General features: G+C 39.4%; 1 protein-coding gene across 1 annotated transcript in view; it reads left to right on the top strand.

The window, feature by feature from the left end:
* Window positions 1-4191: 4191 nt before the first annotated feature.
* The window catches only part of LOC144474516 (uncharacterized), a 44674-nt gene continuing 25121 nt past the window's right edge, over window positions 4192-23744 (top strand). Inside the window, exons 1-3 of the mRNA XM_078189419.1 lie at window positions 4192-5180; window positions 8579-8722; window positions 16082-16259. Coding sequence (XP_078045545.1) covers window positions 4292-5180; window positions 8579-8722; window positions 16082-16259 — 1211 coding nt within the window. The 5' untranslated portion in view covers window positions 4192-4291. The remainder of the gene's footprint in view (window positions 5181-8578; window positions 8723-16081; window positions 16260-23744) is intronic.

Here is a 23744-nt window from a genome sequence, read left to right as displayed (position 1 = left end):
GTGAAAAATGTGGTTATTGTTTAGAATAGCTTCTAGCGCAAAGGGTTAAATTTGGCATCCATGAATAATGCTCGTTGAAGTCTGTAGATTAAGAGTCGTGATCTGCAATTAATTAATAGATTGCTATCCAAGTACTTAGTCGGGAACCTTGATTTTTTTCAAGCTCAAACCATCAATTTTATATGTTGTTTCTTCTTTTAAATCTTTAGATAGCCCTTTTTCAGAAATAGTAATAAACTAGTACATAAAGTACTAATAAAGTATGTAATTTGAAGTGTAATTCTTATACTGAAAAACTTTTTAGGGAGCCTATGTATGTAAGAATAATTTTATAAAGTGTACGTCTACATGTCTTTTATTATTAATAATATCTGCATCAAATACGATACATGACAGAAGAGAGACAACTTTTACAGGTGTATTTCAAGAGGAACATTTAATAAAATACATATTAAAAACCAGTGCTGAAGTATAATATAAAATGCAGTTCACTGTTTTCGGGATATTAATAATTTAACAACATTATCGATTAGCTATTTATTTTATTTATTAATAGCACATTAATAATGATATAAACACTATTCCATGTAGTATGTATACGAAAAGGATAATAAATTCCAGATGTAAAGATAAATTAAGCCGTTATTTGTACTAGAAATAATGTATTCGAGATTACGAGAACGAAAATCGTAATACTTCTGTCACTGAATAATCGAACATGATTTTGACTTGTTCATGTTGCAGTAATATATACGAATGCACGTTAAAATGATAATATATAATTTTAAAGAGCAATAAGAAAAATGAGTTTATACATAATACATAAATAAACAAATGTTGATTTGGGTGAAATATGGCCTGGCTTTCGCTTTCGTCTGATCACCGAACCTTTAGTCATCTTACGATTAAATAAAATTTGCCCGGGTTTGTCTGATTTATAGAACAATAATAATAATATATAAATAAAACTTCGCAATCTACTGGTGGCGATAATAATAACAAAAGCTGACGATTCATACTCCGTAATCCGTACGGTAAGATTTTAACCTCTAGCCGTATTTTAATGAGTCTGGCTCGTCATAGAGATTTCTATTAATATCGTGTTAAGTATAAATTTTATTTCGTTCTTTCACGCCGGAATAAAATTCTGTCCTCTTGTCATCAATATTTAACCATTTAAGTAAACGTAGCCAAACGGAATAAATATTTTTCCTTTTCCTTCTAAGAAATTATTACAATAGAAAAAGTGCTCAGCGTTGAAACTAAGAAGAAAATAATACAGCAAGGGGTTAACCGGAGGGTTCTGTGCTGAGGAAAGTCCGGCCTCAGGTAGAATGTCTAGCCGGCGAGATGAATTCGGTGGGAGCGCAACAGTAAAATGAATCGAATTGATAAAGAGGCACGTGCGAAGAAAAGGAAAGCCCGGGAAAGCGAGTTGGGTGGTTGAGCAGGGTGAAATTGGTGGCGGGGGGTGCGTTGATGGTAGCCCGCGCGCTCCAACCCCTCAGTAACGCGGCAGCCTCCGCCGAGGAAGCCCAGCGGTTTTCTCTCTTCCGTTTCTGATGTAAATAATGCTGCTGCGCCATCTCAAATTCCTATCAGTGCTTTGGTTCTTGAGTGGATGATATTCATCAGTGTGCACATCGAGGATTTGCCTCTTACGAGTACAAAGCCGTCTCATTGAAAGCGCAAACGCGGCCGGCGAAGAACAATGCGATGTTACCACTCGTACGCCAGCGATCAACAGGTTAATTCTTCGTAGACGAACCGTGAGTACAGCACTGTCCAGTTGTCGAACTATTAACCTGTTTTGTACAACGAACCTTCAATCAATCCATACGGGATGTTAATGAATTATTAAACCTGATTACGTTCGGCCTTCGACAAGAAGTCGATTCGTATCTTACAACGGTTTCGCCTGTTTTAGTTGTTGAAAATTGGTTCTCGGCAGATTGAATTCGCACGGGCCATGATTTAATAGTAATTACTTGTATTGAGAACTGAATTACAATATTTGCTCGGACTAATGAGACGTTTCTGGATTTAATCCGTTCACTATTTGCACAGAGAAACGAATTATGCTTTTCCAGTGAAAAAGAGATGTACTACCGAAGGGAAACTGTGATATCGCGAGGTTCGAACGATGCGCTAGAGAGATTGCAATTTTTATTCCTTTCCGCGTCGAGTTCTCCTCCTCTCTTTTTAAGTACAAATATTACCCTGGAAAATTACGAGCTCGTTTTAATGTTTGCTCTTGTCTCGCGTTGCGATCTTTTTTTTATCGATGTCCGTGCAATATAAAATGTTTACAAGATTTCCATCTTCCGCGTTGCCGGTCGTGAAGTTGTCTAGTGGCGTTTTTGTTATGCGAATTTACGGCGAGAGATCTAGGTACTTTATTGCCGTTCGCTGTCATAAATGTGCAACTTTACGCTACGCTATGCCATAAGATTTACAGCCACCAGTGGAAGCAATCTAGTGGCATTTAGCGTAGGAACGTTAATTGAATACATTTACGAAACTGCATAGAGCAAGGTTAGGTAGAAGGGTGTCTCTTGAATCGCAACGATTTTAGCCAGTATTCTGCATCCCAAGCGTTCCCAACACATTTCATTCTATGCGAAACGATAGTAACACTTACGACAACGAGATATCTTTTCAGTTGTTCGATTTTGAATAGCAACAACAACAGAGTATGCAACACTTGTTCCCATCTTTAACAGTGCAATTAATTTGTAAATTATTTCTACAACCTCCTTAATTCACAAAAATGTGTTAAATGACTTTCAAAATTCAGAGTGTAGTTAAACAAAAAAATCCTAAAAAATCCAACTTGTACTTTCGTAAAATATGCAGGAAACGTCACAGAAATGTTACACATTCCTCGACCACCGTGCTGTGAATAGAATTTCAAATAACGACCTATACGTTTACATTGTAATTTCCCTATATCGTGGACACGTACGTAAACATTTAAATTGGAAAAAATAAAGCTTTACTTCTCATTTTATTTATTTAAGAAATAGACCGTACTTGGACCTCGCATCGAAAGTAAAAGGTTTTCTTTTTCGTTGCAACTTATATTAATTCTTAATTTCTATAACGATGATGAAATAAATTGTTGATATACTGGGATCACAATAGACACGAAATAAAAAGTGTAACGAATCTGTTGAGTTCTCAAGAAATAAAGAATTCTACATGAACGTTCTATTGATATTTTATTCTGTACAAATATTTTATGTGGGTTTTCAAAATTTATATAATTCGAATCTAGCAAATAACAATCTCGAGATATAAATTAGTGACGAATTCTGAACCTGAACAAAATTGAATTAACTTTAAAAGTTGATGTCCTTGATTACGAAGAAATAATTACAGAGTAAGATACTTGTACCACATTGTTACTAAACATTGAATCAGATTAGAAAATCTAATCAGTTCGTATGCGATTTCAAAGTTGCTCTATAAAATAATAGAAATATAAAAAATTAAACCTTTACTACAAACTGAAAGAGAAATATAATATGTCCCTCATGTCTCCAGTATACTAGTTGAGATTTAATTTCATATCACAAAGTAAAAATGTTTCTATAACACACCAAAGATTTGATAACAAATCCATAAATGGTACAGTAAATTTTCTCCAATTGTCCCTCAGGTTGTAAACAAAAATCGACAATTTGGGAAGAGGAGACAGGAGTCGCGTGACACTTGTATAATCGTACTCTCTCCTCCCAAATAGTCCATTTTTGTCAACAAGCTGAGGTATAGTTGGAGAGAATGTACTGTAGTACTTGTCTATATTTAATCTTGTCCGATTTGCAGTGAACCAATTTAGACTAAAATAAGACGAATAAGAAGCTGTTTAAGAAGAACTAACAGATTTCAAATTGAAAATTTTCAGGTTGGTCCGCCATACGAGCAGCACACATCATTTCGAGCGAGTAAGCTTTAATGGCCGTCACCCGAATAGTTTGCCACGAACGCTTGGTTCCTAGTCACCATTACGCGGGTACGTCGTCGAGCCGGGGTACGCGAAGAAGGAGGCAGAGAAGCACGGCTCGCTGAAATGAGAATTGTATCCGAGGCGAGCGGTTCGCGGGTCGTTCAGAGAGAGCTCGAGCCGATTCGGAAGCGAGGGAAATCTTGCGTTTCATCGTCGCAGACGGAAGCACAATGAGCCGAGAGCCGGCTGTGCCTCTCGTTCTGTAGATTGAAAGGAAGGCGGAAGCGGACGCGATCAAAGAACCGCCAGCGGAGGGGCATTATTCACCGAGAGGACGACGAAATGGCGACGAACAGTCCCGGACAATCGATACATCTGAAATCCCCGCGGAGTCCTCGTCAACTACCGCAACTGCCTCAGATTCCGATCGGCGGCCAAAGGAGTCCTACGCAGTTGTCGGTGACCAAAACACCCGGCACGCCTCTCGTCTTCGAGTTCCCGCCCGAGTTCAGCGCCGATACACCGTACACGAACTTCGACTTCAAGGAATTCAACCGATCGAGCGATGCGGATCGACCCCCGAGAAGTCCGGGCAGCTACTCGCGCAAAGGATGCAGAAGTCCGAAGAGTCCGAACAGAGACCTGTTGCATTCGCCGGGCCAGAAGTCGCCGACGTTCCAGTTCTGCGAGTCGAGGAAGAGTCTGGGGAAGACCATGAGCTACCCGCCGAAGAGCCCGGTCTCTGGGCCACCGGTGGTCCCGACCAGGTCCTCCAGCTCTTCCAACTTCCGGTCGAAGAGCCCGATGCCTTTCGACCATAGAAGGAATTCCTGCTTCGGCATGACCGGCTCCAAGAGTCCTCTATCGCCGACTATAGTCACGTCGCATGGCCAGGTCAGTCCGAAGTACTCGGAGCTGAACCTGGAACATCAACTGCAGAATTCTCCAACTTATACGAGCGGCTCAAGGAGGTCCTCCGTGGAAGGAACGTTCAAGGATAGAAGCGACAGTCCTGCAGAAAAGAAACCTGCTAAGAAGGGCAGCCACTTCAATCGGAGCCAAGGGTGCCTCGACGAGGCTGGCAAGGGTCAAGCCAACGGGAACGATGATGCCTATGGAAGCAACATGTCGAGGAGGTCTACCAGTGACTTGACCGAGATCGACGACGCCGACACGGAAGTGACGCTGTTGTCCAGTCCAAGGAGAAGAGGTTCGATGAAGGGTGGACTCGGTAAGTGCCCTCTCGCTGCGTTTTTCGTTGGGTTTTACCAGGGTCGCGCGGTGTCCTCGTTAGCTGGTCATTGTGGACAACCTGCGACTGTGTCCTACTTGATGCACTGTCTCTCCTTCTCTCTCTCTCTCTCTCTCTCTCTCTCTCATTCTCCTCCCTCATTCTCTTTCTCTCCCTCGTTCACTTTCGCGAGGATCGCATTATGCAAGAGCCATTTTAAAGGTGGACTCTGTCCAGAAGTTTGGACTTTGTTTGCTCTGACCCTATTTTCGAGTGGCAGGAATTTTTGCACTCCGCCGATTGTGCTGTTCCGCCGAACCGGCGTTGCATATTGCTTTCTGCCATCCTCGCGGAGATGAAATGCGCTTTTCCGGTGCACCGCAGATGCATGGAGAAAAATGTCTATTTGAATGTGCGCTTTGATGAAGTAACTTATGTGATTGTTTGCAATAGCAATTTCGCTTTGTTCATAATGAAAAGAAAGCTTAACAGAAGTACGAATAGTGGGAATAAATTTTTCAGAATTTGTTTACAATCAGCGATCAGTGGAGAAATTGCATTATTCGTTGAATCTATCGCATCGAGGAAATAATTAAAAAATTAAAAAAATCGAGGAAATAATCGATTTCCTTCTGCGGGAGTGCCTCGTTCACGATTGCAGTCTAGGCACCGTTTTGTAATCCTCGTCGAAAGTATCTAATTATTTGCACATTAAAATGAGAGAACACACGCTCGATTAACGAGCTCTGATCCGCTTAAAATTGTACATCGTGTTGTGTAACATTGTAACTTTTAAGTCCTTGTAATCTGTTTGGAGGAGTTTTTAATTAATGTCGTAATTCAAGGGTGAACAAACATGCGTAAACTAGTTCATATGAATATAAGGGGTCAGGATTATAGTAACATTAATTGGTACTGTTTTATTTTCGCATAAGCTCTTGCCTCGTTGCCCTGGCGTTGTCCAGTTTTAACATTGAGTAGGCGTTCCGGACAAACTTCTGTCAGCTCAACACAAATCTACAATTTTAGTAGAGAATTGATACCAAAAGGATTATTCTATTTTTTAAAAAACTTTGGTTGCATAATACCATTGCCAGAATTGATAATTGTGTATTCGGAACGTCGAGGATTATATGGGCTGTTTATTTTGAAAGTGACGCATGTCCATTTTTGAAAAAAAAATGAGATATCACATAATTCATGCTTAATTTAATGTAAATTTTTTATATATATAACTAGTCAGTGTTTAATTTCTTAAAAAATTCCCATGTTTTGTACAATTTAAAATTGGTCTGCTTGGTACAGGATGTATCGTATTAAAGTTTCCGATACCAGAAAGGTCTCTTACGAAATTTGCGAGGTAAGTCACGTGTGCTACGTAAGAAGTGTTCGATTTAAAGTAATTTGAACCCGGGAGGCTTCTTGGTTCGATGGGAGATGATAACGAGACGCTTTCCTCAAATACATCAGAAAGTCGTCACGTCTCGCCGGTCCGTGACAATTCTCGTAATCAGGAGGGAATTGTCGAGCGGAATCACGGAATACGAATAAGTGCACGTACACGGCTTGAATAATCGTCTCGGTAACCATATTTCCTCGCGGGCAAGTAAAACTAAAAAAACACGCCCACGGAACGCTCGAAAAAGTTCTGCAGTTTTCCATGTGTCGTTTCGAAAATAGGAAAATCCATTTTGGAATATCGAACTGTGGTGCAGCGGCCGTCTACTTTTTTTCACAATTTTTTCCGCTTAGTTTCCTGCATTGTTAAACGAATACAGCCGATTACCGGCACTGCGAACAATTTCTATCGATCACGAATGCCAAATCCACCGAGTGGCAAAATACGTGTGAGTGCATTAATCCGAATATTTTTATTCATTTATTTGTTTTTTTTTTCAATTTAGCAGGAAATCCCTTTGTTAGATAAGATAAAGAAGTATTATACTAAAGGCTAGGACGAAGACGATTAGAATGTGTTAAATGTACTATTAAAGAAGTCCAGTGTGTCGCAAAATTAGTTATAGTTTGTCACTAAACGACTTTAGAATGAGAAAAAATACTGTGACAGCTAAAACGCCAAGGGGTCGTAGTGTTGTAATATAAATAAATAACCTGTCGTGATAAAATCAAATATTTAAATACTGGAGGGAATATTCACATATACACGTTCGAAATTAATTTATACGTTAGACGGTATTTTATAATTAGTTGCTGACGCACCACAAATTTCCTTATTAGAACTAACAATCGCGGATTTAGTTTATTTCGAGCGCGAGGCGCCATTGTCCCCGGAGCTTTGAATAAATCCCTGGGAAAATCATCGGCTTAGCCGGTAGAACAATCGGCGTTCATCTAATTACAAGCAATCCCGTAACGCCGAAAGATATCACCGTAACAGGTAGACAAAGGGCGGATCAAAAATCGGGTTGCCTCGGTGTAATCATTTTTCCCGTCTGCTGGCCTGATCGGATTCTCATCTAAAGGCCAGGGAATAGAAGAACCTGTCTGTCCCGCCCCCCTTCTTCGTTCATTTTCCATTTCTTTCTCGTCCCCGAACCTACATCCCTCTTTTTCGCCGCTGGGAGCTAGTCGACCGGCTGTATTTCGGAAACCAAATCCCGTAATCCTCTTCAACCTTTAATCCGCTCGCGAATTCGAGCCGCACTCGGATCGAAGTTCGACGGCGAATTAGTATTAATATTACATAAGTCGGTGATTATTGGTCGGCGAAATCAATCGTCGTTTAACCGGCTCGTAGGCTGTGTAGTGATTGGTAAACAGATCTAGTGACAAGGGTATAGTAAGAATACTCCGCTTGTGTAAAAAAAAAATGAAAAATTTTTAATTCAATTACATGTGATAAAAATATCGAGAAAATATTATATATATATAATATATTAAGATTTTCTTACACACGCGGAGTATTATTTTCTCCTTCTGGTAATAATAGTAGTAACAATAATTACTCCAAGGAAATACTATTGTATGCACGCCGTTAAATTAAAGCTGCACTCGTAATAATACGTTATATAATGTTCATTTGTTTTCTATTTGAAAGAAAATTTGAAGAAATGTCATATGCTCGCGAACTACTGAAAATACGTATAGCAAATATATCGTAAAATCAAATCGATATTGTAGAAAGTATATTTACTAACAAGGCAGTAAATAATTATTTCGTACATTGCTTTGCCACCACTGGTAACAAATGACTGTATGCAGTAACGTATCACTGTTTTAATTGGTTATTGGACCACGTCCAAAGCGAAGCGCGCTAACAAATGTGGACATAACTTTAGATTGACGACGATCTTTGCTGGCGTTTGCTGGCCGTTTGCTGGCCGTTTGCTGGCCATTTGATGAAATCGCTTGACATGTCCTTTCTCCGTGTGTTACAGCTTACCTAGCGTCCAGACGTGGCTCCCGTGATAGTCAGTGCTCCAATTTGTCGAACGTCAGCAACGAGGACGTGGGACCGTTGAACTTCAATGCTCACCCACGCGGCAGACAGCGGAGGACCTCCAACTTTCTTGAGCTGCCAGGTAAGCACATTTTTCTTCGACCCTGATGTTCCTTTCGCAGACGTGACTAGTATGTAAACTGAAAAAATATTTTCCAAATTAATGATGCACCCCTAACGTCTGTGCATTCTAAAAGTCCTGCAAATCTCACCTGGCACGCCCTGACGTCAAACTGATTAGTTAATAAACCCCACGCACCGCTGTATGATTAACTCTGTCGGTCTTTGTAAATGCACATACTCCCACAACGAGTTAGTTAATTTATTTGTTAATAATTCGTGAAAATTTCTTGGAAAATGATAATTAACGTTGACCATGAGCGCGTGATGAATCTATGCTGATTCGAAGTTCGTTTTGTAGGTAGAACTTTAAGAAATAGAATATACGAACGAGTTAATAAGGAAAGTGTCATTAATTCATTGCAGACTTCAGTGACTAACGTAACTGTAATTCCATAACAAAAGGCCCGGAAATATCAGCAGGTTTCGCACGCGAAAATTGTATCCACTGAATTTGTATCCCGCAAAAACATTTAATCAATACCGAATCTCTGTCACTCGCTAGAGTGGTTATCAGACGAATTAATTGCATTAAACAGTTGCAATTATAATATAAGTTATTTCAGCTGAATAATCAGATTTTATGAAAGACTTCTGACAACATCAACTATATTGCACATATACGTATACATGTACGTACATTGCTACAATATTACGTTTTCTATTAATATATTTGTTATAAGGGATGTTTGTTAAAATTATATCACTGCCTAGGAAGAGATTATTTTTCAATATTTTTGTTTTCCAAGTAAGTTCGAAAGAAGGTGCTCTGTCGAGGGGCTCGGTAAATTCCTCTTAAACTCCAATCAGAATTTTGTTATAAATCTATAATATTTTAGAGAGTCACGTCCATGTTATAAATTAAATTCTACTTAGTCTTCGTCATTAAAACTAATTGTACCAATCTATATCAACTTTGCGTACACCAATGTTTATCGGTTTTTAAGAACCGGTTTGAAAAATCTCATTTCAATGATCAATTCGCATTGTGTCAAGTATACGTACTTCACAAAAAAAATACTACATAAAATGCATCACTTGTATGTTATGTTTTAAAGAGGATTGTTCGAAAAGTCAGATGCGTTTCGATTGCCACGACAATTTTCATGTGTCCATGTCGTTCGCAAATTTGAATAACGTGGCCATGACAGTTGAACGACATTTTCACCGAAACTGGGTCGAGTGATCAAATCGAACATTATTCCTTGCTTTTTTAAGCATGTGTCGCTGTTTATGTGGAACTGTATGGGAAGTGGCACGCAGCTACTTGCCCTGGTTCGACCACTGAATGCACAATTCCCGAATGCAGAGCGAGGTCCCCCGTTAACCAAATGAATGCGCTCGCCTATTCGATAGAACTGATTATTCCCGGGTCGCGCGAGGAAAATCCCGACGTTAGTAAATTACGCAATTATGTCTCGAACAATTGCCATGGAGAACTTTTGCGATTGATTGCCTACTAGAACATTCCGTTAGCGAATGGCCTCGACTCAATGCGAAGAAAGGCTTGTAACTTGTAAAACAAAATGAACAATTTTCGAAAAGGCAAATATTAGATTCAGATTTTACAAATGTTGGAGAAGATCGATTAGGTTACTTCTACCATCGGGATACCTTAACACGCTTTCGTACCACGTGCAAATAATCCAGGCAATGCGAATCCCTCCCAAGTCGGTTCGACGTTACCAAGGTAGACGAAGCATCAAGATTCTAAAGTCTGCTAGCTATCCTGTCGAGAATATCATATTCGCGAGATATGATCGATGTGCCATAATTTCACGAAGCAGCGCGCCTCCTTGAATATCCTCGTAAGGCTCGGAGCATCATCGACCCCTTCCGCGCTCCCTCAGAAATACTATAATCGCACGCATTTATACGAACCCGAGACCTTTCTACGGTCTGTCGATAGTAGATAAGTGTTCTCGGATTAATCGTCGTATGTCGTGAGATTCGGGAAGCTGTGAACGCGCGTGAAATCTTTCTCGATCGATAAATTTTTAAATACTCGTCGAGGATCAGGCCAGCTGGGAGGGCAATATCCCGGATGAAATCATTCAAACAATTTCCGGCGTTCTCCGGGGATCTCCGTCTGACAGGTTCCCCGGCCCCGAGGGTAGTCCAGCGTATCACATTGACAGATTAGGTGCCGGGATAGCGGCGTCTGCACATCAGAAATTAATTACGTGGCTCGCGTCCGCCGGGTAAATACTTTCTGTAAACAGAAGCCTCGCTACAGCTGTGCCGCACCACTGGACGATTATTAGGGCCGGCGATATTGGAAGACGCTGGGGATCGAGAACGCAGGGTTGATGCGGAATAGGGTTGTTCGGTTTGGTATCGTTCATTATTACACCGTGAACCGTTAGTAACAGATTATCATCCCGGGGGGGCTGCGGACACGATCGAGATTAGAAAGCGAACATAATGAATCTGTTGCTCTTCCGATATTGGACAATGTTGCGCTGTTGGTTGAGGACCGTGTCCCTCCTGTATGGGGAAAGTGTAGATGACGTATCTCCGCGGGCATTGTGGCGTTATTATCGTAGGTGTCGATACAAGATTTGCTTTCGGCAAATTCATCCATTTGAAAGTCAAGTTCGTCTATAGCAGGGGACGGGAGATTAACCCCTTGCACTATGATTCCTTTCACGCTGTGTTAATTAATATTTATTCGTTCTTAATACTTTCTTTAATAGAACTAGACAATTCCTATTTCTAGTATTGTCTTTATTTATTTTTGCTTCTGTACTTTGATAACAGAAGAATTAAATTTGATTTCGATTTGAAATAAATTAATAATATTCATATTTAATGGACCGTGTATGAAATCTTTATCACGAGTCTGACTCGTTATTATAGTGTAAGGGGTTAAGACGAGGAGAAGGAGAGAAAGAAACTGATAAAAGTTTTATTTTACCAGTCCACTTTGATACAGTAAAAATGTGCATGCAAATAGCGCATACATTCGAGGAGCAATTATTGATTTAACACGTTGGTTGATTCAACCGTGGCACATGTTTCTAAATATAACTAACGTTTCTCTTTAAACTCGCATTTATTTAGTTGTGGCGAAAATTGTCTAAATTTGAAGCAAGGAGAAATGTATTAATCTTGAATTGCGTTACAACGCGTATATGCGGTTGCATGAATTCGAAGAAAACGTAGGAAAAAATGTGGAAACTTAAATATTTTTTAGAGAGTCTGTAGCAGTCGACCGAATACGGGGGATGGTTTAGAAGCTTGGAAGGTATCTATAGTGATTTGAACCTGATAGGAACCTCGGAGACGATAATTTTCTCGAGAGGGCGAGAGAGAGAGAGAGAGAGAGAGAGAGGAGCTGAGATCGCGCGGTAAATGTGAAGGAAACGTGTGAACAAATGCGAGAAGAAGCGACGCTACGGAGATACGATGCCCTCAACAAAGCGTCCGCCGCAATTGTGTCGGATCCATGGGAAAATTCATGATCGATCATGTGTGCAGCGGCTAGAATGAATGCGAATCGGCCAACTCTTTTATCTCCCTTTGATGCCGACATATTCAAGAACTACGACCGCGGCACTTTTCTCCGCAGCATGTGGCCAATATCGCGAATATTGTCGGTAAAACGCATCTCACCCGAGAACGTGGGATTCCAGTAAACAATTGTCGCAAAAAGCTAAAGCGAATAGCTTCTTACAGTCTGAAGTTTCGTGTAGTCGCGAATGGGAAGTTTGAAAACATTCGCAACTTATTCGATCTAGCAGAAAGTGTTGTTTAATTTTTATTGAAATCAAGCTACAGTAATCCGGATTATTTACGTAGACGGAAAGTAGAACGTTGTTTTACTTATAATCCTAATTAAAATTTCGAAAATACAGTTTACGATCAATTATACAGAGAATGTGATCATGTGAAAAGAATTTACAGGGTTTCCAAAAATGTATAAACTTGAGAGATACAGAGAATATGAATAAAGCTTTATACTATAAGATATGATTTAATTTTAGATAATATAATTTCACAGAAATTCATTTTATAATATATAAAAGCTAGAAGAAGGAGAAAATTGATAAATATGTTTTTAGAAATTGATGAAAACGTTGCGATAAATATAACAGATCAGTCCTTTTCCATTTCTATGCGACGTTTGACGTACGTGGAAGCTCGAGCAGTCATTTTAATTCCGTTTATGAAAATTTCCGAGTCTGCGATCGGAGAAACGAGCACACAGCCGAGCAGTAGAACAGGTCAGACAATATCAGACGAGGGCGGCCTCCGCAAACTCTCCAGAATTTTTGCCGCTGCTCGTTAAGTTTTTTTCTCCCTGCGCCCGAATTATTTTCTCTTCTGCCCTCCCCCCCTCTCTATTTTTCCTTCCAGTGAGCTACCAATTAAAGTTTTCGGTCGAACGTGTAGGTGGGAGGATCGAATACTGTGCTCGTCCAGCCCCAGTCTTTTTTCCGAGTTTCTTTCTCATCGAAGATTTTGCAACAATTGCAATCGCGTACAAAGCATCGCAGATAAAAAGAAGTTCGCTCGCGTAAAAGTAAATTGGATTGAGGTATCTGTCGAGAAAACGAGACAGTCGGATTGAAACATCGATTCTGCAGGACCGAGTATTCTTTATTCAAACTGAAAGTAAAATAAAAATACTATGGGTGAGATAATTAGCTAGTACGCAAAAGAGCTAACGATCTCGAGGCGTTCGCTTGTACCTCGAATACATAATGTTCTCGATAAAATTTAACAGATTTAATGAACAAATCTAAAGAACAAATTTAAATTGTTTTGTAATTTGAAACGAAAATCCATTCTTTCTGTTGTACTGAATTCTTAAACAGATTTCAAGTTAAAAAATTAATAACCTTTGGAAAGTGTTCAGTGTCAGTTGCGTGCAAATTGAAAGCGCACCGTGTCACGATACATTCTTGCAAATCTCGAGCATTGACAACGAGATCAATGGAAACAACAATGAACAACTGTTCTTTCCGTTCGAGCGCATACTATCGGGACGGCCGGACAGGTAGCTAATTGGTCGCTAATTAAATCGAATGGAGACTAACAGCGCAGCCGAGGTACTTGAGCCGAACAATTAGATATCCGTACAGAAGTGCATATTTAATAAGTGATCAATGATTATTCCTGTTACTGTCGGGAATAATTTCCAGTTGGTGTAATTCTATCGTCGAGTGGAAACTTTTACATTTCGTTCGCAAGACCAACATTATCACTTGGTCACAAGTACGTGGCATTGAAATTTCCCGTGGCACCGGCGAAAACTCACCGCTAATTTCAGGAGAAGGGAAGTTCTACGTAGCGTCGTCGGTTGTAATTCGATAGCCCGTCGGGAGACGAACTTCTTGAGTGCCTCGTCGACGGTAACCGCATTAAACACCGAAGCCTTATGCTTTGTCAGTGAACGTAGCCGAACCTACAGTCCTCGCTCGATTGCTATCGAGCGTCGAACTTGTTGCTTGTGTGTCAATTAGATCGTAATTTCAGTCGAGGTGCACGGGGAACAATTCAACTAGTAATAGAAATTGTTTAGTCACGCACGTTTAACTGTTCAACGATGAAATAACACTTGAAATATAGGATTACAATTTAATCGAATTATAACTTGATTGCGGGACTATCTTTTGACCCAGTTCGAAATAATAACGTCGATCTAATTCTAGACTACATGATTGATTGACTTCTGTACACTGTTAAGGTATCTAACATTCAATGTTACGTTAGTTACCAATTTTCCAAAGTGTTAGCGCTCCATTATCACTTCGAAGCCACTTCAAGGGACTCCCATCCCTCATCCTAATCTTGTGTAATACGCAAGAAGGAGGAATAATCTTCAGGAGCTTGCGAAACTACTTCGGAAGCTGTCAGAATCAGTCCTTGCGAAGAACTATTAATCTTCAATTTTGAAGTTCATGCAATCCTTAGCCTGCCTAGTAGATTATTAATAACCAAATAACAATATAATCGTGGCTATGCTAGAAACAAAAGAATTTATGAAACAGTAAATTTGAGGACTTCGTTCCGCTATAATAGTCGAGACACGTCTGACCACATTTGTCATCTTCACTTATTGAAGACAAAAGTTGAGCTACCGAAAATTAACGAATTCTTGTGACTTTGTCTCATCAATTTATTTTCATTTACCTCATTTTATTTATTCATTAACGACCATGTACATTAATGGTGGTAGAATACAGATACATATGAGAATACATTAAGTATTATAAGGTCACTTTTTCAATATTGGAGTAACTAAAAATTGTTTGCTCTTTTGGCTGTAAAATGGAGAAGTAATATTATATGTCCCTAATCGGCTTGTAACAGTCTACTTCCGGAGCACGGTATACATTTTGATGTACACATACGGTATGCATGAACCGCCTCCACCTAAGCTCCGAAAGCAAAGACGAGCGCTATGCCTTGGCCCGTAAGCGATCAGATGTAAGGGCCGTTCCCTCCGAATGCCTGACAACGTGCGGGGTTTAAATATAATTCCGATCCCGTCGATCCATTTCCGTGTCGTAATGAACGCATTCGAACGTATTCGTAATGTAGCTTATCGTTTCGAAACAAAGGACGTTCTTGATAATAGCAGTTATGCAATAAAGGGATTATCATCGCTGACACGCGACCGGGCATGGGACGGTCAGCGTTTTATCCTGTAGGAACGCCAGTTAAACTGTTCTAATCAACTTGGGCGACGTTCACGACACGATCGATGCGTTCGCGTTCCGATTGAATATCGCCCCGGCGTGCATGCCGCTGTGCCGGCAAGGAAATACCGGCTCAAAATTATCCGATGGCGCACGAAAAACCAGGTTTCTCCGGACGTCGAACGATTTTTCAGCGGAATATTCGAGGGCCACACGGAGCCAAAGGTTTTCTCGTCGGTCCGCGTGACACTTTGATCACTGGAATCGCGATTGCGGAGCGCGCGAGCGAGAAAAGAAACGAATGTCTGTTTATTTCACAGAAAATTGGAAACCTCGCTCACGGTCGAGGTATCTAATTAAAAACTGTTCGAAATACGGTACAATCGTTCCGAGTGACAGCGCTGTTGTTCGACGGATACCCCGTCGCGTAATATTTTGTTCGGTCTCGATGGGAAGCGCGACTCGCGCGAGTGAACAGCTCCGATAGATTTCGGGGGAAATAGGGTAATCAGCCGAGACGGAAACGAAAAATATAGAGCGGTATCGGTGTCGATATCATCCAACAAGAAGCTACACAGCTAATTAATGGAATATCCATTCGATATCGATTCTGCTTGTTGTCCTGTCCGAACTAATAGCACAGCTTTAATTAACCGTCTAACGGTGTGTTGCAGTGCCAGATCACATCAGGCCACGTGTGCACAGTTTACCGGAGAAAGCATACAACCCGAGGGCCGGGGACGATCTTTATCGACTTCGTGCGTTCAGCATCACGCAAAAAGGGATCGTTAATTGCGGCGATTCGATTATTTCGCGGCGCAGCAGAAGCAACACTTCCGTCAACAGCAGCAGGTAATCGATTCATGACAAAAAGTTCCGTCGATCTCGGTGGTAATTACCATACATTCGCATGTGTGAACGTGAAATTCATCGTCGAATTCCAATTACCCTGATTAGACGTAATTATCATTGAGTTGGGCGAGAAGTAATCTGATCGATGATTTACGATCATAACTCTTCCGTTGCAACTAATTTATAATAACCGGGTGAAAAGCGACGTAATATATAATTAATGATTGGAACTCGTGGGTTATTATAAATTATTATGGATTAGGTATAAATTATTGTGATTTAGTTGAAACGACTAACGAGTTATAAACATGAATCACTAATCAGTTTACTTTTTGCCCAACTTTGACGTAGACTCGACATCTTATCGCACTAACGACAATCATTGCATGTCTAGTGTTAATTGTGAAAACTATTGAATAGTTACAATTCTAATCGTGATATCTATAAGCACACTCAATGGAATTATGCACACATTTTACTGCAGAGAGAAGTAGTGTGTTAGGAAACAACGCTGCGTTGTCCGTTTGTTTCGCTTTTCACAAGAGAAATTAGTAGGGATGGTATTTCATGTCACTGTACACCAGTGCGTTCGACTAACATTGTTACAAAATTCAGTAATTTATATTTCTTTCCAACGTCATTGATAAATATTACAAATAGTTGTTTACTACAACGTCGCTCTAATAAGGAATGCTTTGCATTCTTCCTTCCTTGTTCTGGAAAGCAATTTCACGAGCACAGTAGTATCTTTGACGTACATTTTGTTCGACACGCTCTACTATATTAACAAAATTGCTTTCGGTCACGGTCGCTGGTAACTGAACAGTAATACACGTATCGATTCTAATTCAATATGTAAAACAATAACATAGTAAATTGATTATGCGTGCACAAAATCGGATTTATTATTTTATCAATTAGTCGCGTTAATTAATATTCTGGATAGAATAATTACGTTTAGGTGCATAGGCAATCCCCTCTTAACACAGTTTTCCCATAATATGATTTGAGAATTAGGTAGCTAACGTGTATTACATTATATAAGTGGATTAGAATCACAGTGTCGCAAGTCACATTTTTTTTCATCGTGAAGAAAGGAGGTTTGTTATTATATTCAAACAAGTGTATTATTCACCGACGAAATTTACCATTAAGCTAATTAAATTAAATAATTTAGTATTAATTTATAGTAACTCTACAATACATTTCACTTGTTCGTTTTTAATATTTTGGCATGTGGAGATGACATTTTAAAAACGAATCAAAATTTTCGAATACGTGAAAAATTTACGCTCGCTGTGATTCTAATCCATTCATATATCAATTCAATGCGAGACGCTTTCGATCAATTAGCACTTATTATTTTTACTGGTTGTGGAAGGTGGTAAAAATTTAACAACATTTCAACGACATAAGTATAAGTAGCAATTATTGGCTACCTTGTGGTTATTATACACATTTTTCGTCTTCGACTCCTCGCTCTAGTCACTTGTTATTTCACGAAAACTTGCTATACTATCTGTAATGATTAATAATCGTATATAATAATAAAACAATTTCATTACAATCCATCCTTGTGGTGGAAATTAATTCTTTAATTCTAGATTTGTTATAAACTATTTTTTTGTCCATTGTATAAACATGCAAGCATGTAGCATCGGTGGTACACGTGGCACGGAATGTGTTAAACACTAATTATGGAGCGATCGCGGTCTTAGTTTCCAGAGTTCTCGAATCACCCCGAGATTTTGTTTTCAACGATTCCGTAAACCCGGCTTGGCGTTTACGCTCCAACAACTTCTCAAAGCCTTCGAATATCTCGTAGACGTGTACGTTAATTGGCGCGGAGTCGAACGTAGGCGGGCTCTCTTTTGAACAAAACCAATTTGTACAGCTGTCGCCGCGGCGAGCTCGACGCCCTTATTCCTCGATCGAGACGCGGTTCGAAAATAAACAACCCCTCCGAGGTCAGCGACTTCCTTTCCCTTTGCCGATGAATCGCGCCGGCAGATTAAATTTTTTCGATCCCGATTGTCATAAATTTTTATTGCCAGAATCAGTTCTCGCGGGATGTGTGCAAACATCGTTCCCAACGGTATGAACGATTCTTCTCCGTCAGAGGAGCGAAGAGTTATGGGTTCCCGCAACGAAAGTCGGTAGGGAATCGAACAGAAAGAGCGATCCTGCTGGACGGAATCCTGTTTTATTAGACAGTGGCTCGGCCAACGTGTCCAATTAAACGCCAGTAGTATTCTGACACATTGATATCAGTTTTATTTATCGATTGGACGGTCCTCTTACAATGACGATCTTCGACATCCATTCTTTTTGAACGAACGGTACAATGGCTGTACTTGTTACATCGACATTGCTCATCGCATTCAATTAATTTGCGGACACTGTCGAAATGCTATTAATTAATATAATTAATAAAAGTCACAAAAATCTCTAAAATTTTACAAATTTAATGAATTCGAAGTTTTTCATTTAACCAAATTGAAATGAAAAAGTTCCGAATTGGGGATTCTAAGAAAGTCAGGAAGATATCGTTGACGTGACAATTAAAATATTGAAAGAAGTATCTTTTCTGTATTGTAACTGAAATTTCTGCGCCCTGGGAACCATCTGATCGAGATGACGGACGACATTTGAATGAGAAAATCGATTAGACTGTCCTCGATAGGGTCGACAACTTGGAGATTTCTCGCACGCAATTTCATCTTTGCAACTGAGGATACGTGTCCTTGTAACTTCAACAGCGAGGTAGAATAGGTCGTGGAACAGCTAACTGGTTTTGTTTCGACCACGGTCGCAAGACGTACACACACGCACGCCAGGCTTGCTCCATTAATTTTGTTTCCGCTAAATCCTCGGCTGTTACATGGGATTTATGTAGCGAGCGGACAAGTACGAAAAATGACCGTGGCAAGCGGAATACAAATTGACGGACGATTGGGACGACGCGACGATCCGCGCTTCATTAGATTGCCCTGTCGTCGTATAATTGAAATAGCGTCGATCTAATTCCGGTGCAAGTGCTTTTAACATTGTTGGATTAATCGATCCGCATGGATTCAATTCCGCGGTGTCTCTAAAACCATGTTTATGATAACGAGACGTCGCTGCCAATTAAAACATGTAACGAACATCGAAAACCACCGTGGAACTCGTCGATATTTATCAGAATCAGTTTAGAATCGATGGGGAGATATGATTGGTATTAAACGGCGGCGTTGATAATTCAAGCGAAAACCGTAACGTTTGATCGATGAATTAGCGATGTCGCGTATTTCGCTTGTCATTGTTCTCGTTCTCGATCGGATTGTACGCGATTCAATAGAAAGGATGCCGGAATACTAATCCTGAAAATGGAGGAGCTTAATCGGGTCGGCACGCGAGGAACGCGCTCTATTATCGCCTTCGAAATTCCCAAATCTCGGAATGCTCAATCATGCGAGAGCGCGGAAATGTCCTAGGAGAAATGTAACCTTCAAACCTCCAACCATTTTTCAAACTCCGATGTTTCATCGACAGTGTTTACTATTTCGTTCATTGCCGAATGTACTTGCAATGAACATTCTTTTTTTAAATCGTAATTTTCGATTAAAAACGTTTTTTTAATTTATTATAAGCAGGTACACGTTTAGATAATAAAATATGTATTCTTTTACAATTTACGGGAAAATATTTACAGATTTGAACTGTATACTTTGCCAAGTTCATCGATTAAAATAATTATTTATTTCAAATATAATTTAATATGGGTGATCAGTAAGTTAGTATTTAATAAATACGCTCATTTAATGAATAAAATTCATTTGATGAAGATTCGTTAAAATTTTACATAGAAATAGTAAAATTAAAATTGATGTAAATAGAGCAATAATTTGATTATAAATGAAAATAAAAAATATCACTCAGATTTAATATATTCAAGCGTTGTTATTGCATACGCTAATATAAAATTATAATACACACGGGACATCTACAACGGAAATGAGTTAGGGTCTCATACTAGAATCAATTTGAAGAAGCGAAAGTACAAAAGTTCGTTGCGTCTCTAAAAATAACAGAGGTGTTCAAGGTAGACGGAGATATTGCACCACTCTGTACCCTTTATGTTTGCGCATCTTTCCTTGCTAGTATAAAAGGAAATCGCTTTATACACGGGATCTATAGTGACATACCATATAGAATCAAATTTCCGTCTCTTCAATCTTCTTCTTCGCGTATAAAGTTATTAAACCGCAACGCGACTGAAAGAATGCTGCTATCGTGATTGATCGTTGTTTTACAATGACATAGAAGTAAAAAGATATTGTTCTCCTCCGAGATTTTCGTCTAATATTTCCATCCATCAGTGTTCTAATTCAAGGAAACATATAGTCGACGAACCAAGTCTGTACACGCAAAACGAAACAGTGTGCATGACGCATACGTTGTAGGTGGCGTAATAACCTTGCTCATCCGAAATATGTTCATAATTCTAAAAAATGAGGAAAAAAAATGAAAATGTGAGGAAACGTATGAAACTATGAGAAAATGCGTACGACAGTTATGTTGCGTTTAAGAGAAGTCCTGTATCTCACGATGAAAAATATTTCCCAACGAAGAAAATGTCGGGGTTGAGCGAGATCGTACTCGCGTTGATGCATTCCAAACGAATACGTAAAACTCACGAGAGCTTACGTTGCCCGGCGAGAACGTTTCACGTTCGACTGGGCAGTTCGAATTTTTGATACGCGTGCTACCGACAGTTTTAAATGAAGTTAAAGATAGATGGGAGAGGCTTTATTCAACCATCGGGAGATTTATGATAGGGACTCGGACTGCGTGAAGTCTTCGGAGAGGGTGCACGAAACTAAAGCAGAACTGTCTAAAGTTTTTTTTTTCATTTTGAGGATTCGTTAAAGTGATTTCCAAAAACTGCAGTTTGAAAGTAGGGCGTTCGTGTTAATATATTTTTAAAAATCAATCTTTACGACCTACCTTAGAATTTACTAGACACGTTACGTTATCCGTCTACTTGCTTTATTACCAAAAACAAATGCATTAATTTATAGGACGTTGCTGTTTTCATTACATCAATTTTGCGCCATTTAAGAATAATAGGGAAGGAACTAGAACCAATGTACATTTAATTAATTATAGATGTTACTACACAACATCTATAAACGGATGATTTACAAAAGTGTTTAAACAATTTATTATTATCGAAGGAAAACGATCTAATAATTAGACTTTTCTACCTAAATATCACGATTTTAAAATTTTTGGTTATAAGAACCGATATTTAATCTTGCGATTGAAAAGGGTGTTAAGTAAAAGTATACACCGCGTCAGAATTCTTTGTACACCGGGTGCACAGTATGGTTCTAGCAAGATTAAAAAAACGTCTATTAAATAGTTAACGTAACATGTACGTTTGGTGGGAGGACCAGCCGGCGAAATTGACGGGCAGGACCTCTATCGACCAGTCCAGGTCGCGCGTAATCGCGTTAAAGGAAAATATGCGTTCTCGCGGCCGTGCCGGCCGTCAAAAATTTCATTCCACCCGTCTATTCGGCGGGTATCGGCTGACTCCTGATGCCTTTTCAGCATTCCGAATTCAATCTGCGATACGTTAATGCCTCCGTAAAGTTCGCAGCCTGCCACGCTTATTTACCGTGTTTACCAAAGATATTGAAATTCCGTGGAAGAACGTGAACGAGAACCGACCGAAACTTTGTGGCCCGTGAAACTTTTAACGGCATTTCCCACCAGTCCCACGAGTCCACTCGATGGGTTATCCGCATTTTCGGGGGAGAGGCTGCGAGTTCCATTCCATAGAGGCGGCAAGTTCCGCTCGCCGTCGGTTTCACCTCCGTTGAACCCTCGGCGAAGTCTCATCGCATTTTTGGGGGAAGCGACGTGGAAATATATTGTTGCTGTGTTTCGCGGCTGGCTCTGATATCAAAAAAGTTTTTTTATGTCCTTTTATCCGGGGGTGATACTTAATCAAGTAGCTACGGGTGTTCATACATTTAAAGGGCAACTTGTTCTTCTTCGGAGAAGAATAATCATTGGTCGTGCGAAGGTGTAGCCGAATAATTTGGAACTCTCTCTCTAGGTTTTTATTATACTTTCGTTAAGTTACATACATAGATTTATAAATACAATTTCTTTTTCACGCAGGACTACCGCACGATGTCCGTTTATCAGTTTATTAAGTTTCCTTTTAAATGCATACAGTAATTTTCTGACAATGTCAGCTGTAAAACATTATCTTCATCGGTAGTGGTGACTATTTAAATTTGAATATTTAATTTTATTTGAAGAAATTTAGTTTAGAAATGGCTCATAAATATTTTTACGAACAATTAGCCCTTAATTTTTACAATTAATAATACAATTACGCAATGGATTCTTGTAAAATTGCCAATCTTATCAAAAAATATTTTCGAGGATCGACATCGTGTAGGAAATTGGGTTCCTTATAAAGGAATTCAATATACAGTGGGGTGCCTCGGTATCTGGTCGTTTCAGCCTATAGTTAGCATACATTTTTTGTATTAGCATATATGGATACGTCCCATGCGGAAATATATATTGTATATTATATAAAATTCCGGGTTTAAGCATTCTGTATGGATTTTATGCAGTTATTAAGGAACCGAAAAAACGATACTTATAAAGAATTTAATAAACCTTAAGATCTTGATAAAAGACTATGATAAATCTTTGAATTATGATCCTCTGAATAAAAGAAGTCAGAGCAGGATAAAGAACCGATGAAGAAATGTTATTTTAACGAATAGATAATTATGCAGACGAAAATTTTTACAGGATAGACGGCAACAGCCGATTAAAATGCCCTTAAACCCCTTTATATCTCAAAGGGGGAGGGGCCAATACAAAATGGGGAGGGCCAAGCCAGAAGGGGAGTTAACTCTCCAAGGGACAGAGCTAATAAACGAGGGTGCAATCCAAAAGGTGGCGGGACTAATAGAAAAGGGGCGGGACCAATCCCCCCTCCCCAGGGAAAACCTTGTTTATTGTTTATAAATAATCTGACTAAAGGATTACAGAATACTCGTTCTTAATGCGTAACGATTTTACATAAAAAATCTGACTATTAACCCCTTGCACTACGACTCCTTTTACGTTACATTGATTAGCACTATTGTCTTTATCTGCTTCTGTTTTTAAACTTTGATAACAGAAGAATTATATTTAATTTCGATTTATAAGAAATAAATAACACTTTTATTTAGTAGATTGTACATGGAGTTTTCATCAAGAGTCTGACTCGTTATTATAGTGCAAGGGGTTAAGTAGAAAATGAAGAGGCTCATACAAGAGAGTTTTAATTTTTTTTAGCTTTAAAAAAAATGTTAAAGAATGACTATTGTGTATAGTAGACGAATTCTACATTAAAATGACCACGTGTCTTGGAGCTGTGGAATATCTACAAGGTGTCCAATAAATATTGTACTTCTCAACACG

The sequence above is a fragment of the Augochlora pura genome, chromosome 2, assembly GCF_028453695.1.
Source record: "Augochlora pura isolate Apur16 chromosome 2, APUR_v2.2.1, whole genome shotgun sequence".
Classification (NCBI taxonomy): Eukaryota; Metazoa; Arthropoda; class Insecta; order Hymenoptera; family Halictidae; genus Augochlora; species Augochlora pura.
Note: the sequence above shows the minus strand (reverse complement) of the source record. Positions and strands in the feature narration are given on the sequence as shown.